The sequence below is a fragment of the Heptranchias perlo genome, chromosome 20 (genome assembly GCF_035084215.1).
Source record: "Heptranchias perlo isolate sHepPer1 chromosome 20, sHepPer1.hap1, whole genome shotgun sequence".
Taxonomy (NCBI): domain Eukaryota; kingdom Metazoa; phylum Chordata; class Chondrichthyes; order Hexanchiformes; family Hexanchidae; genus Heptranchias; species Heptranchias perlo.
This window is the reverse complement of record NC_090344.1, coordinates 36,352,528-36,367,624: the sequence shown is the minus strand read 5'-3', so window position 1 is coordinate 36,367,624 and position 15,097 is coordinate 36,352,528. Positions and strand designations below refer to the sequence as shown.

At 46.6% G+C, this 15,097-nt stretch overlaps 2 protein-coding genes and 1 long non-coding RNA gene across 6 annotated transcripts in view; 1 reads left to right on the top strand and 2 right to left on the bottom strand.

The window, feature by feature from the left end:
- The window catches only part of gmcl1 (germ cell-less, spermatogenesis associated), a 73,443-nt gene extending 64,032 nt beyond the window's left edge, over window positions 1–9,411 (bottom strand). The window contains exons 1-2 of the mRNA XM_068000999.1: window positions 9,024–9,411; window positions 4,844–4,967 (exon numbers count right to left, since the gene is read on the bottom strand). Of these exons, the coding sequence (XP_067857100.1) occupies window positions 4,844–4,967; window positions 9,024–9,160 (261 nt within the window). The 5' untranslated portion in view covers window positions 9,161–9,411. The remainder of the gene's footprint in view (window positions 1–4,843; window positions 4,968–9,023) is intronic.
- Window positions 9,412–9,464: 53 nt separating this feature from the next.
- The window catches only part of LOC137335700 (uncharacterized), a 200,195-nt gene continuing 194,562 nt past the window's right edge, over window positions 9,465–15,097 (top strand). For all 3 annotated transcript variants that reach the window (XR_010966479.1, XR_010966477.1, XR_010966478.1), the window contains exons 1-2: window positions 9,465–9,742; window positions 10,835–10,919. This is a non-coding gene — a long non-coding RNA (uncharacterized lncRNA). The remainder of the gene's footprint in view (window positions 9,743–10,834; window positions 10,920–15,097) is intronic.
- LOC137335698 (annexin A4-like) overlaps window positions 12,968–15,097 on the bottom strand; it is a 58,136-nt gene continuing 56,006 nt past the window's right edge. For both annotated transcript variants that reach the window (XM_068001000.1, XM_068001001.1), the window contains exon 13: window positions 12,968–14,278. In XM_068001000.1, the coding sequence (XP_067857101.1) occupies window positions 14,222–14,278 (57 nt within the window). In that variant the 3' untranslated portion in view covers window positions 12,968–14,221. The remainder of the gene's footprint in view (window positions 14,279–15,097) is intronic.

Genomic DNA, 15,097 nt, shown 5'->3' with positions numbered 1-15,097 from the left:
CTGTCTCTCTCCCATTGCTCTCCTTGTTGTTGCTCTCCCTCACTGCCCTCCTTGTTGTTGTTCTCTCTCACTGTTCTCCTTGTTGTTGCTCTCCCTCACTGCCCTCCTTGTTGTTGCTATCTCTCTCTCTCTCTCTCACTGTTCTTGCTCTCTCTCTCTCCCTCACTGCCCTCCTTGTTGTTGCTCTCCCTCACTGCTCTCCTTGTTGTTGCTCTCTCTCACTGCTCTCCTTGTTGTTGCTCTCTCTCACTGCTCTCCTTGTTGTTGCTCTCCCTCACTGCCCTCCTTGTTGTTGCTCTCCCTCACTGCCCTCCTTGTTGTTGCTCTCTCTCACTGCCCTCCTTGTTGTTGCTATCTCTCCCTCTCTCACACTGTTCTCCTTGTTGTCGCTCTCTCTCTCTCTCTCTCACTGCCCTCCTTGTTGTTGCTCTCCCTCACTGCTCTCCTTGTTGTTGCTCTCCCTCACTGCTCTCCTTGTTGTTGCTCTCCCTCACTGCCCTCCTTGTTGTTGCTCTCCCTCACTGCTCTCCTTGTTGTTGCTCTCTCTTACTGCCCTCCTTGTTGTTGCTCTCCCTCACTGCCCTCCTTGTTGTTGCTCTCCCTCACTGCCCTCCTTGTTGTTGCTCTCTCTCACTGCCCTCCTTGTTGTTGCTCTCTCTCACTGCCCTCCTTGTTGTTGCTCTGTCTCACTGCCCTCCTTGTTGTTGCTCTCCCTCACTGCCCTCCTTGTTGTTGCTCTCTCTCACTGCCCTCCTTGTTGTTGCTATCTCTCCCTCTCCCTCACTGCCCTCCTTGTTGTTGCTCTCTCTCACTGCCCTCCTTGTTGTTGCTCTCTCTCACTGCCCTCCTTGTTGTTGCTCTGTCTCACTGCCCTCCTTGTTGTTGCTCTCCCTCACTGCCCTCCTTGTTGTTGCTCTCTCTCACTGCCCTCCTTGTTGTTGCTATCTCTCCCTCTCTCACACTGTTCTCCTTGTTGTTGCTCTCTCTCACTGCTCTCCTTGTTGTTGCTCTCTCTCTCTCACTGCTCTCCTTGTTACTGGTTCTCTCTTACTGCTCTCCTTGTTGTTGCTCTCTCTCACTGTCCTCCTTGTTACTGTCTCTCTCACTGCTCTCCTTGTTGCTCTCTCTCACTCTCACTCTCACTGTTCTTATTGCTCTCTCACTGCTCTCCTTGTTGCTCTCTCTCTCTCACTGCCCTCCTTGTTACTGGTTCTCTCTTACTGCTCTCCTTGTTGTTGCTCTCTTTCACTGCTCTTCTTGTTGCTCTCTCTCACTGTCCTCCTTGTTACTGTCTCTCTCACTGCTCTCCTTGTTGCTCTCTCTCTCTCACTGCTCTCCTTGTTGTTGCTCTCTCTCTCTCACTGTTCTTGCTCTCTCTCTCACTGCTCTCCTTGTTGTTGCTCTCTCTCTCTCTCACTGTTCTTGCTCTCTCTCTCACTGTTCTCCTTGTTGTTGCGCTCTCTCTCTCACTGTTGTTGCTCTCTCTCTCTCACTGCTCTCCTTGTTGTTGCTCTCTCTCTCTCTGTTCTTGCTCTCTCTCTCTCTCACTGCTCTCCTTGTTGTTGCTCTCTTTCACTGCCCTCCTTGTTACTGTCTCTCTCACTGCTCTACTTGTTGTTGCTCTCTCTCTCTCACTGTTCTTGCTCTTGCTCTCTCTCACTGTTCTCCTTGTTGTTGCGCTCTCTCTCTCTCACTGCTCTACTTGTTGTTGCTGTCTCTCTCTCTCACTGTTCTTGTTGCTGACTCTCTCTCACTGCTCTCCTTGTTGCTCTCTCTCTCTCTCTCAATGCCCTCCTTGTTACTGACTCTCTCTCACTGCTCTCCTTGTTGCTTCGCTCTCTCTCTCTCTCTCACTAACCTCCTTGTTACTGACTCTCTCTCACTGCTCTCCTTGTTGCTGCTGTCCCCCTCCTTTCTGTTCTCTCTGACTGCTCTCTGCTGCCAATTCTCACTGCTGTTGAGTAGAATGGGCCTATACTCTCTGGGGTTTAGAAGAATGACAGGTGATCTCATTGAAACATATAAGATTCTGAGGGGGCTTGACAGGGTAGAGGCTGAGAGATTGGGGTCAATACTCGGAGTGGGTGCGTTCGTGGCGGGGGCTCCTAAAATTGGGGATTCCCGGAGCGGGTCCAGAGCCCAGCTCCAACCCGCCCACTTCCAGGTTCCCCAATGACGCGAATCGGTGCGCGTGCAGGCCCCGCATGCGGGATTCCCACCGGCAATCAAAGCCGGCGGGATACCACTTAAGATCATTATCTGGGTCCTTGAGGTCATTTACAGACCTCATTAGTTGGAGATTTTAGGAGGATTCGGATTTTGGACTACCTAGAGCGTGTTTCCCAGGCTGGGGGAAACACTCCCTGTTTAAACAGACGTGTTGCAGCCAGCAGCAGCTGCAAAGGTCCATTTAACAGATGCGGGGTAAACTCTCATTCATTGCAGCAGGGCATTCTGTCACCTCAGACAAAGTTTTGCCTGCCACACCGTTGTCTCCACACTCCAAATTATTACATCATACCCTAAACTCTACTGTCCAAACACATTTCCCTACTTTGTGGACCCCCTCACACTCACACCGTCAGGACGGCGGGGGTTCTTTTGCTGCATTCATCACTCCATTGGAGGACGACCAACATCACCAGCCTCCCCAGGCATGCCGTCCACCTCCGCCACGTGGAGCTACACAACAAGCACCTGCACAAAGTAGTCATGCAACTATACATACACTCACTGTAGGGTGACCCAATGGGTGGCATCAAGGGTGTTCATAGAGAACCTCATGAAAGGACATTATTGCACAAGCCAGTCAAGAATGGCCAAGACGTGGCAATGGTGGTGACAATATGTAACGTGAGTTGATCAGAAATCAAATATAAGTAAAAACCATGACAAACCCTCAAACACCCTTGTGAATCCCCTTCATGCTCACGACACGTTTGCCTTACGCTTCCGACTACACAGATGTGATGCATGCCCTGTGGCTGCAGCACAGGTAGTGGCAGGTTGGGTGAGGCTGACCATGAAAGAGATGCATCAGAGGGTGAGTATAAAATAGAGCCATGAGATTGTATGAGGATTGGGTTGAGTGGTAGTGGTGGGATGAGTACTGGCGAGGTGAGTAAGTGCAGGTAAGATGAGGATGAGCTTTGAGTGGGTGTGAGGAGTGAGGTGATAGAGTAGTGTTGGCAGTGCAGAAGGAGATGGGGGGTGATGTGGCAGGCGGAGTGCAGGGGAATGAGTAAGAGTACTCTCTTCGGTTGACCTACTTAGGTCATTGAAGCGCCTCCTGCACCGTACGCAGTTGCGTGATATGTTGGTGGTGCTGGTGACCTCCTCTGCCACCTCGAGCCAGGCCTTTGTGGTGGCAGAGGCAGGCCACTTCCTCCCATCCGCTGGGGAGAAGATCTCTGTCCTCCCCTCCTCCTCACCTCATTCAGTAGGACCTGGAGTGAGGCATCATTAAACCTGGGAGCAGCTTTCCCCCTGGGCTGCTCCATGCTGTAATTTTGGCTCCTTTCTGCAGCATCAGTCAGTGGTGGACTGCCCCTTTAAATAGGGCTCCTCCAGCTGACAGCCTATGATGCGGGTGCGCAGTCCGCCCGCTGCGCAGCTTTCCAGCATGAAACCCGGAAGCCAAAGTAAGTGGCTTCAATTTACTTATGATCGCGTCGGGAACCACCGATTTTATTGGGCGGGTTACCCACGCGCCCAGTCAACCCCCCCGCTGGCAACTCGCCTCCCTCCTAATATCGGGCCCATTGTTTCCCCTGGCTGGAGAGTCTAGAACAAGAGGGCATAGTCGCAGGATAAGGGGTCGGCCATTTAAGACTGAAATGAGGAGGCGTTTCTTCACTCAGTGGGTTGTGAATCTTTAGAATTCTCTACCCCAGAGGGCTGCGGATGCTCAGTCACTGAATATATTCAAGGCTGTGATTGATAAATTTTTGGACTCTAGGGGAATCAAGGGATATGGGGATCGGGCGGGAAAGTGGAGTTGAGGTCGAAGGTCAGCCATGATCTGACTGAATGGCGGAGCAGGCTTGAGCGGACGTACGGCCTACCCCTGCTCCTATTTCTTGTGTTCTGTACTCTCACAATCTTCTCTTAGTTGGTGCAGTTAGCAGTGACAGCACTAAGTACCAAGTCTCTAATTTATGTACACGAGATGGATCTAACATTCAAAAAAGATTGGTACTTACTTATCATCAACCAATGTGCTTGCTAAGAGTGATACTCATTAGCTAGCTCAAAACGACACTCGCTCAATTATAGCTAATATACATCAATAGAAGTTGGCATAGAGCTCTCTATATACTTACAATTCTGTCATTTTAGCAGCACCTAATCATGATTTGTGCTTTGCAATTATGTATCAGTGCAATGTTGATACGATCTGGAATGCACTTCCTGAAAGGGAGGTGGAAGCAGATTGAATAATAACTTTCAAAGGGAATTGGATAAATACTTGAAGGGGAAATTTTTTTAGAGCTTTGGGGAAAGAGCAGGGGGGGTAATTGGATAGGTCTTTCAAAAAGCCGGCACAGACACTATGGGCCAAATGGCCTCCTTCTGTGCTGCATCATTCTATGATCAGCTCAAACTTTGTAACAGGCTTTGTAACAGTTACGGGCCTGAGTTTTTAAATCAATGCTTCACACACACTTCAACCCAGTTATTGGAACGTCTGCTAAACTAGAGAATCTGAACCATCTGAAATGCCAGTTTTACAAAAGTGTTCCAGTGGAAGAAATGGCAAATAGTGTGATCTACAGTCCCGTGCTGCCTCTACCTGTGCATAGCTCTCCCACAGAACACAATAAGTGAGGGTTCAATCTCCTACCTGACACAGATAGATTTTGTGTAGATGCCATTCCTGTCCCAGAGCACAGATGGTGATATCACTGTTTTCGCCAGCAAGGAAAAGTGTCTGATAAATGTACTTGGAAGTGCTTTTCAGCTTCTTTCTGTAAAATTAAAAGTTGAGGCTGGTGTACAGAGATATAGCAACAAAAAAAACAAATCACTGCATTCTGCATCAGACAGTTCATTGCTTGGTGCAGTTTTCAATGTACTGTCTTGCCAAGTTGGAGATACGTCTGAAGACTGAGGAACAAGACTAAAAGCGGAGCCCATCAATCTTGCAGTAACTCCTCTGTCTCTTGCCAAAGTCATATAAAAGCTGGGTTCAAGGCAGTAATTCAAACTGAGCAGCTCTGCTTCCGTTCTAATGTTCTACTTCCCGTCAGAAACCACGAGAGCAAAGGTCCAATGGTTGATGAACACAGGAGTTTCCAAAAGCTTGAACTGCTGCTGTGAAATTCACTGCCAGATGCTTGCTTCGTTTTAAATCTAGAAATCCCTAGTTTATTTGTCACTGTTGCTCTCCAGTGAAAAATAAACCAGCTTCAAGAGGCTTGGACCACAGACTGCCTGGCTTAGCTCCACTCATTGCACATGATCTGGCCTGCACTCTTTTCACAGAAAATACACAGTCATGTAAGATTGCACTGACAATCCAAATGCAGCTTTTCCCTCTATAATTTCTGCCATCCTCTCCTGAAGGTGCTGGCTCTTGTTGGGAAACAGTTTCACAGGCACCACTAGCCCTGAAGGGCCATGGTCATTCCCCATCTCCGAGCCCAGACTGTGCCTCACAGGCGAGACTGATACTGCCATAATTTTAGTAGTTAACAGAGGTTACCTAACAACTTTTAAAAAAAAGTTTGTTCTTGGGATGTTGGTTACACTGGCGAAGCGGTATTTATCACTCATCCCTCGTTGCCATGAGGGTATTAAGAGTCAACTACGTGGTATGGGACTAGAATTAAATGTAGGCCAGACCAGGTAGTGGTTGCAGGTTCCCCTCCCCCGACGACATGAGTGACCCAGTTGGGTTTTTACAACAATCCGGCAACTTTCACTGTCATTTCTCTGGTCCGAGCCCAGGTACGTTCAATTTCCCAACTTGCCGTGGTGGGATTTTAACTCATGGGGCAGGAGGGGGCAATTTTCATCTTCAGGTGTAAACTAGTTCTATTCTAGTGTGCATTGCTTTAACACCTGCGTGAAAGCCAAGCACTAATAGGACTCCATTTTTGCATCTAACCTTATTTGCGTAATGACGCTGATTTCCAGATGCAAACTACACTCATTCCAGGGATATCACTGGTGCAGCATGCAAATCACATTTAAAGGGATGGGGACAATTAAAGGGGAATGTCACATGGAGGGGGACAAAAATTTAAAAAGCTTCTGGACAGCATTAAAAGATCCATCAGCGACCTTTGCCAAGGCTGAAGGGGCGTGGCCATGATGTAGTGACAGGCAAGGATGAAGGGAAAGGGACCCTTGGGTGCAGGCAGGAGTCTGCAGACAAGGGTCGGTTCAGCCCAACATTTGGTCTCCTTCTTGATGGCTCCTGAAATCGAGGTAGTGCCGCAGCAGATGTCTGCGAGGAAGGTTTTCCTCTGTGCCACTCTACAGTGCCATCGCATCAGTCAGTGCTGCCACATGCCTGCAAGAAGGGGCAGCCAAGTTTCAGGCCACAGCTGACCGTCACTGTCCCTCCAAGTGTGCAAGCTCCATGCTGCATGGTAGCCGCTGACTGGGAGCGTTCCTGGCGGGGCGGGCCTGGCCTGCTCAGAATGCACATTGGGAAATTAGTAAGCAAGCTCCCCATGATTTCCTGAATACCCACTCATTCATAAAATTAGCTTTTTTGTCCGTGTGTGTAATCAGGGAAAAAATAGAATTATTTAGAAAAAGGATTCATTAAAATATTCCACGAGCAGGGGTCTGTACGAGGGGCTGTCGGTTTTTTAAAAAAAGTTTGAGATTTTTCCACTTCCGCTGAATGTCATTCACATATTTGTTTACACCACAAATGAAGGTAAAATCCATGTGGTTATTTTGTACATCTGCATCATTTTGTAATGGCCCTGCACTTGCTCTGCTGTCACTGCCCTTCCCAAATGACAAAATAACTCAACGGCCTTAAAGGAGGAGGTAAGTGTTACAATTTAGGTGCACTCGAGGTACTTTTTCTTGTCCTCAGCATGAAGTTTCAGTTGCTAATAATAGCATTTTCTGCAACGAGAACGATGGGTCGCTGCCACTGTCTTTCGGGAGTTAGGAGAGGGAGTCTCAGGAATGGTGGTTGTTATTTGCAAGAGGTTCCTGGGTCAGTGTCAGTATTTGCATGGGGTTCTCTGGGAATGTGTCAATAATTCCAGGGATTCTCCAGGAATTTGTTGAAAATTGCAGGGAGCCCTCAGAGTGTGTCAATATTTGCAGGGAATCCCTGGAACATGTTCATATTTGCAGGGGATTCCCCCCCTTCCACTTCGACCAGTTTGAAAACAACCATTCTAAAGCAATCTCCTTTTAACTAGATTTGGGGAGGGTCTGGGCTTGCTGGACAACAGCTCCGCTGTGCTCTCTTTCCTCAATTTCCCCACCTAACCTGAAGGCACTGAGACTTGACTGGGTATGGTTTCAGCACTAAATAGGCATTCATCATCTGCAAGCCTAAACAGCCCGATATGTTACTCTACAGTGCAGGTGGAGGGAGAGATGCAACCAAGTATAAAGAGTTGGGGAGGAGTCTGGGGCAATTCTGGCATTTGGAGCAGGGAATAGGAAGGGACATGACTCAGGCCAGAAAAATTTGGAGGGGGAGGCAAACAACCCCTTTCCTCCCAAGCCTCTTGAATGGTTGCACTTAAGGGAATAGGGGTATCACAGCCAAACCCAATTTTGCCCTCATTTTTCCCCATTGACAGATTGGAGCCACTAGCATAATCCATTAGCAGAGCCACTGGTTTACAGTGACTGAATAAATCAATTTTTATTTTTACTTAAACCTGCTTTTGTCACCTCTAAACTCTTCTTCTTTGCCTGCCTCTCGTCCTCCATAACCTCTAACTTTTTCAAAACTATCCTGTCCCACACTCGGTCTCGCTTGCCCATCAGTTCTTGCTGCCCTACATTAGCTCCCCATTCCCCAACACACCCATTTTAAAATTCTCATCCTGCAGTCCCTTCACGACCTTTTCCTACCCTATGTCTGCAGCCTGCTCCAGCCTTCGGGTCCCCTCCTGAACCGTTCGGTCCTGTAACTCTGGCCTTTGGGACATCCCGCTCTCCATTTGCCCCACTAATGGCGGCAGAGCCTAATGGAACTCCCTCCATAAATCTCTCCTCCTCGCTCTCCATCAACCTTAAAAACCCTTCGCAAATTTCAGTTTCTTTCCCACCTCTTGCCCCCCCACCCCCACCATGAATCACTGACCATTCCTTGATCATTCCCTTCCTCCCTGTTAAAAGATCTTGGGGGAAGCACCTGTCAATTACATAGAATCTTACAGCACAGAAACAGGCCATTCGGCCCAACTGGTCTATGCTGGTGTTTATACCCCATGCGAGCATCCTCCCACTCTAACTAGCTCTTCCTGCTCTGCCCCCACAATCGCTCCATTCTCTTCGCCCTCACCTATGCATCACGCCTCTCCTTAAATGCATCAATTCTATCTGCTTCAACCACTCCTTGAGGCAGCGAGTTCCACATTCTCACCGCTCTCTGCGTATTGAATTCTTCACTTAAATCGGTGCGCGACTACCGTATATTTCCGTCCCCTTGTTCTGGACTAACCCACGAGTGGGAACAGTTTCCCCACGTCCACTCTACCAGTAGAATCTCACAGCACAGAAAAGAGGCCATTCGGCCCATCGTGCTCTCTGAGAGAGCTATCCAATTAGCCCCGCCACCACCGCCCTCTGATGTTTTATATAGAAATGCAAACTGTTGTTTATTGTTTGGAAAGGATTTTTTAAAAAAAACACCCCAGTGCCCTGGGGGAGACACGACCCCATGGCTCATTGACCATCTTTTGAGACACGTGACCCTCCCCTCCCTGACACACGCGCCCCACCAAGGGCACGTGACCCCCTTCCCCCCCCCCCCTCCCCCGGCCAGGGTCAGGTGATGCCCTGGACGCGCCGCCATTGGCCCCGCGGCTGACCTGCGCGGGGTGCTCAGCTCCTCGGCCTCGCTCTCCGAGCACTCGCACTCGTCCTGCTCCCGTTTGCGCTTCTTCCTTTCGCACTCGCACACGGCGGCTCTCGGGCCCCCGGACAGCTTGCTGCCCAAAGAGCCCATCCCTCTTCACCCCTCCGGTAACGGACGCGGGCCGTTTGCCGACGCTCCCTCGCCTCCTTTCCCTCGATGTTTCCTCTCACGGTTCGTCGCCGCGCTTTCTCTCCCTCTCCCTCGCTGACCCCGGAGCCGGTATCCGGGCTCTCCCTTCCTCCCTTCCCCCCCCCTCTCTCTCTCTCTCCCTCAGCCTGTTCCTCGCGAATTTCGTCGCCTTTCATTCAACGGTTGACGCTTCTGTCGGTCGCCATTTTTGAAGCGCGGCATGCCGGGAACCGGGGGGGGGGGAGGGGGGAAGTTGTGCACCAATCAAACCGCACGCGCAATTAAAGCGAGGACGCGCTGGCAAATTAAGGTTGTGCAGCACAAATTCGAGTTTTGCATCCTGCAGGCTCCTCACCTGCACTTCAAAAATGACACTGTTGTCATTCATAAAAGCACTTCCCAAAAGTTTTGTTCAGATGGAGGTATGCGATCTCTCAAATGCATTTTAAGTTTCAATTAATGGAAAACTGCAAATTCTAGAATGATGAAACAAATGCACAACAAATCAGTCAGACATCTGTGGAGATAAGTCGTACGTTTCAGGTGGGTATTCTTCATCAGAACTAAAAAACGATCAGAGATAGATAAGACTATAAAAAAATGAAGAGCTAGATGGTGAAATGGGCAGATTAAATTTAATGCAGAAAAGTGTGAAGTGATGCATTTTGGTAGGAAGAATGAGGAGAGGCGACATAAACTAAAGGGTACAATTTTTAAAAGGGGAAGCAGGAACAGAGAGATCGGGGGTATATATGCATAAATCTTTGAAGGTGGCAGGACAAGTTGAGAAAGCAGTTAAAAAAGCATACGGGATCCTGGGCTTTATAAATAGAGGCACAGAGTACAAAAGCAAGAAAGTTATGTTGAACCTTTATAAAACACTGGTTTGGCCATAACTGGAGTCCAATTCTGGGCATTGTACTTGAGGAAGGATATGAAGGCCTTAGAGAGGGTGCAGAAGAGATTTACGAGAATGGTACCAGGGCTGTGGGACTTCAGTCATGTGGAGAGATGGGAGAAGCTGGGGTTGTTCTCCTTAAAGCAGAGAAGGTTAAGGTGAGATTTAATAGGTGTTCAAGATCAAGGGTTTTAATGAAGTAAATAAGGAGAAACTATTTCCAGTGGCAGAAGGGTCGGTAACTAGAGGACACTGATTTAAGGTAATTGGCAAAAGAACCAGAGGGAAGATGAGAAATTGTGTATTACAGCAAGTTATGATGATCTGGAATGCACTGCCTGAAAGGGTGGTGGAAGTAGATTCAATAATAAAACTTTCAAAAGGGAAAGGGAAAAATTTTCAGGGGAGTGGGACTAATTGGGTAGCTCTTTCAAAGAGCTGGCACAGGCACAATGGGCTGAATGGCCTCCTGCGTTGAATGACCCTGATACATGAAAAAATGCAGAACGGGAGTGTTAGTGCAATGTTTAAATTTCACCCTCAATGTTCAGAGCCCTTCAGCTGCGGATCACCCATGAGTGTGGAATAATTACAGGTACCCAATTAACGTCGACTAAATGAGAACAAGAAAACCTCAAAAATATAACATTCCCACCATTTATCATTGTTCAACAGCTTCAGTTAGTGGCCTTCAATCTTATTTGCACTGTTTAAAAGGAATCTCTTTAATACTTTAGAATGGAACAGTGCACGCCCAGACAGAACTTTACATCACCTTCCCAAAACATCTGAAAGATTGGAAAGTTTGCTTGCATACATCAGGTAGGATAACCTGAATCATCTAATATTAAAGAGCAGCTTCACATTCATTTTTAATTACACCATTTGAAATGTTCCATTAATTTCCTGTAAATGATTTAGAATACAGCATCCCATGTCAAGATTTATGATCTGATTCTCTTTTTCCATCTGGTGCTGCCCTATTTTGCAATGGGCTGGTGGACTGTGGGTTTGAGGGAACCCTAACCTCTAAGGGTGCATAGTCATATGCTGCCTCTTCCACCAGGAAAGGCAGCACATAGAAAAAAATGTTGGCATTTTCAAAACAAAAAACACAAAATAAAGTCAGAATTGTAAGATCAGGGTAAACGAACCACACAGCAGGTGTCTAACAAACCAGCAGGCACTGCGTTTTAGCGCTCGTCACCTGAGGGCTAACCAGAGATCTAAACATAGGCAAGCTGGCTGCTGCTATCATCCAGCTGGAGCTTTCGAACAGGAACAAGGGCTTGCTTTTAGTCTGGGCTGTCTTAAGAGGGATGATAAAGCAAAAAGGACACTTTAAAAAAGAGGAACATTAAAAAATGAATTCTGTTGCTGACATCCTCACTGTCTATTGGCTGTGAGCTGTAGTTCCTTTCTAATTAGGAATTGCATTGAATGGTTGTAATTCAAGCTAGAGGGAGGTACAGAGTGGTCAACAAGGGCTGGGAGTCTGCAGGAATGTGAGCGCGAAGAGTAGGGACATTAGGATAGCTTGTACCAAGTGCTTGTAGCTTTCTATGGTTGTTTATAAAACCAGAGGGAGATACTGGAGCCAAGCAGCTGTAAGAAATGGTCACTTAATAAATTTGCTTATGATTAAGTGTGACACAGGAAATACGATAAAAAGACACACTGATGTACTGTTTTTAAATATGCAAGTCAATCTCCCATGGCATTGCTCATGGTTAGTAGGTACAATTGTGATTAACCAGTGTTTGTAATAAGCTGAGGTTGCATCACCACCTCTGGAGAAAGCAAGAATGACAGGCATTGTGATTATTGGAGCTTATTTTCCTCTTTGCACTTGGCGAACACTTATTCCCTGGGCTGCAAGAAGCGTATGCCAGGTATTTGCCCCCTTTGGACTTGGGGAACTTACCTTGAACAGAGCAGGCATTGTAATATGTAAATGAGCTGGGATGGATCAAACACCACTTCATTTTCTCCTTAATGAAAGAATTGTATTCATGCAGCGCCTTGCCAGCAGAGGCACGATAGGCCGAATGGCCTCCTCGTGTGCTGTATGATTCTATGATAACCTCAGGATGTCCCAAAGTGCTTTAAAGCCAATGGATTACTTTGGAGGTGTAGTCACTGTTTTAATGTAGGGAAACTTCTTTACCCAGAGAGTGGTTAGAATGTGAAACTCACTACCACAAGCAGTACTTGAGGCAAATAGCATAGATTCATTTAAGGGGAAGCTAGATAAGTAATGGAGAAAGGAATAGAAGGATATGCTGATTGGGTTAGATGAAGTAGGGTGGGAGGAGGCTCATGTGGAACATAAACACCAGCTGGGCCGAATGGCCTGTTCCCGTGCTGTACATGCTACGTAATATTTAAGGCTAGGATAAGAAAATGAAGTAAAGGGATATAGGAAGAGCAGGCACATGGGATTATTACTACTGCTCATGAGCAGGATAAACAATAGACTGGTTAGGTAAAATAGCCTGTTTGTGTTGTAATTTTTATTTATTTCTTATCATTCCCTCAGGCAAGGCCAGCCAAACTCACCTTAGGGTTCATTTTTACTTCTGTTTTTCCTTTGGGTTGGGTTGCTACTGATCCCCTAAAGTTAACATATTTTAGATGATTCTGAACAGCTATCGACAAGTTGCAACAGTTTTCAACAGCATAACTTACTAGGATAAAGGGCTCGCTGGTAATTTACCTTCTCTGGAGACAGAAGTAGAAGCGAGCTGCTCTTCTGGCACAACTGTTTGATCACACTTCCAACAGCCTAAAACATTGAGACACTTCCACCGTGCACACCTGGTGTCAGCAGCTGTGACTCACACCTTGACAATATAAGACTTCACACCATGGAGCATTAAGGTTTCTTTTTAATCATTAATAGAAATTGACATTGAAACAGGATTACAAAATATCTGGGCCAAAGCATACCAGTTGTATTCAACGGAATGTGTCATTTAAATTGAACACAACACTGAACTGCAATGGGTACATAACTGCATGCTGTGAGCCTTTGCAGTATTCAAAGTGGAACTCATCCCCAAGCAAAGCTTAAATATTTACAGGTAGAGACCCTGATGAATTACATGGTTAGGAGGTACTCATCCAAGAGGATACCAGTGATTTGTTTACTATCCAGCTGCTTGGTACTGACAAATGTTACATATACACCGTACACTTACATTATTCAATTGTACATTCACAATGAGTTGTTGACATCCCCTGCTCCACTGATCTTGGTCTATACGTTTACAGTTGATGGGATTCTCAACTTCACAGTGGTTAAGTGGAAATGTATGATCCTGGGAATTGAGACCTTTATTTGCAAGTGTGTTCTTACTGCAGAATGACTACAAACCCACAAACAGATCCAGTGGTAAGCATAATGAACCGATTCTGACCCATTGCAATTGTGACCATTAACCAAGTGTGCAAACTGCCATCCATCTAACTAAACTCATCAAATGTAGGCATCATTAAAAAATAATGGGCCTGAAAAATGGGGACACTGCACAAGACACCAAGTTGTTTCCTTAGATCTGGAGCCAGGATTAACTAAGCATTGAGCAACTAGCACTCAGCAGCGAGAGCATTCGTGGTTAGTTTCAAATCATTTTTTAAAAAATAAAAACCTCTTGCTCTTGTTTCTCAATGTCGCAGAGAGTGCTCAGTGGTTCATTAAAATTGATTGAACTGCTGATTCGGAAGTAGAGTCTCCTGTTTGAAAGCCATTAAAAACCAGAGGCATGTCCCAGGAATCAAATTTTAAATCAGCACAAGAGCTTTGAAGAGTAGCAATCTACCAAATGCCACCGTTCTCGACCACATGGATCCAGCTGTGCAATAAGAGCCCAGAGCAGATTTAAGAATCTTGCTCCTGCCTCACATCAGCTTTCTGTTTATGTTGACAATCAAAAAAACATGGATTACAGCAAAGTATTTCACCAGGGTAAAGCGACAATAGGCATCAATGTCAGGCTGCGCCAAGCAAATAATCAATACTAAAATCATTAAATAAGGGACACATCCAGTTGTAAATATTTGATGTTTTGCAAGGTCTTCTCCAGTATATTCCACCTTGAAAAGACACCAGGCCACTGCTTTAATTATTCTCCACCACTGAGTTGGAGCAGGATCTTCTTGTAATCTCCAGAACAATCCCCCTGAAAAGAAAAAAATGTCATTACATCTTGGGAGCTATGCATACTTGTTAAAGATATCAAACATTGCACCAAGTCTAAGCAAAATGGCATCATTTATAATTCAGTAACCACAACTATTTTGCAATCCCAACTTTAGCAGTCTACCTAAAATGGACAAAATGAAGCAGTCCTTATTTCCCTCCTCTCCTTTCTCTGCCAATTTTTCCCCTTAGCTTTTCTTAAAAGGCGCTGCCTGTTTCTGGGGCACATGCCAACCGCTGCCCGTCACCCTTGTGTATTTGACCAATTGGTCATTCTTCACGTAGGAAGAGAGACAGCGAGGCTTCGATTTTCCGTTCATTTAAAACCGATGGGTTCCCATCAACGTTACAACCTGTCTGATTGTCAACTGCAGGGGCATCACAGTCTAGCCTGATCCTGTTCTCACCTGATACATGCGCCTCTAGTAGCGAGTGGGAGTGGGAACCCTGACTGGTTTTCAACTCCATAAGCTTTGGGCACCGAAGGCAATTGGAACAAGCCCTACTGCCACTGGGGCACAGACCAGAATGGAACCAGAGACACTTCCTGTCTGCATGGCTAATCTATTCACTGCTGTAACAGCTCAGCGATTAACAAAGCAACAAAAAAACTTATATAATTAATAAAACTCCCACTTTTTAAATCATTGTAACAGTGACAGCTCATAGGCTCTCCCCATAGTTTATAGAAACTGGAATTAGCCACTCAATTAGATCATGGCAAAGCTGTCCCTTAACTCCATCTAACTAACTCCGGGGGGGGGGGGGGGGGGGGGGGAGGAGAAACCAATACTGTAGG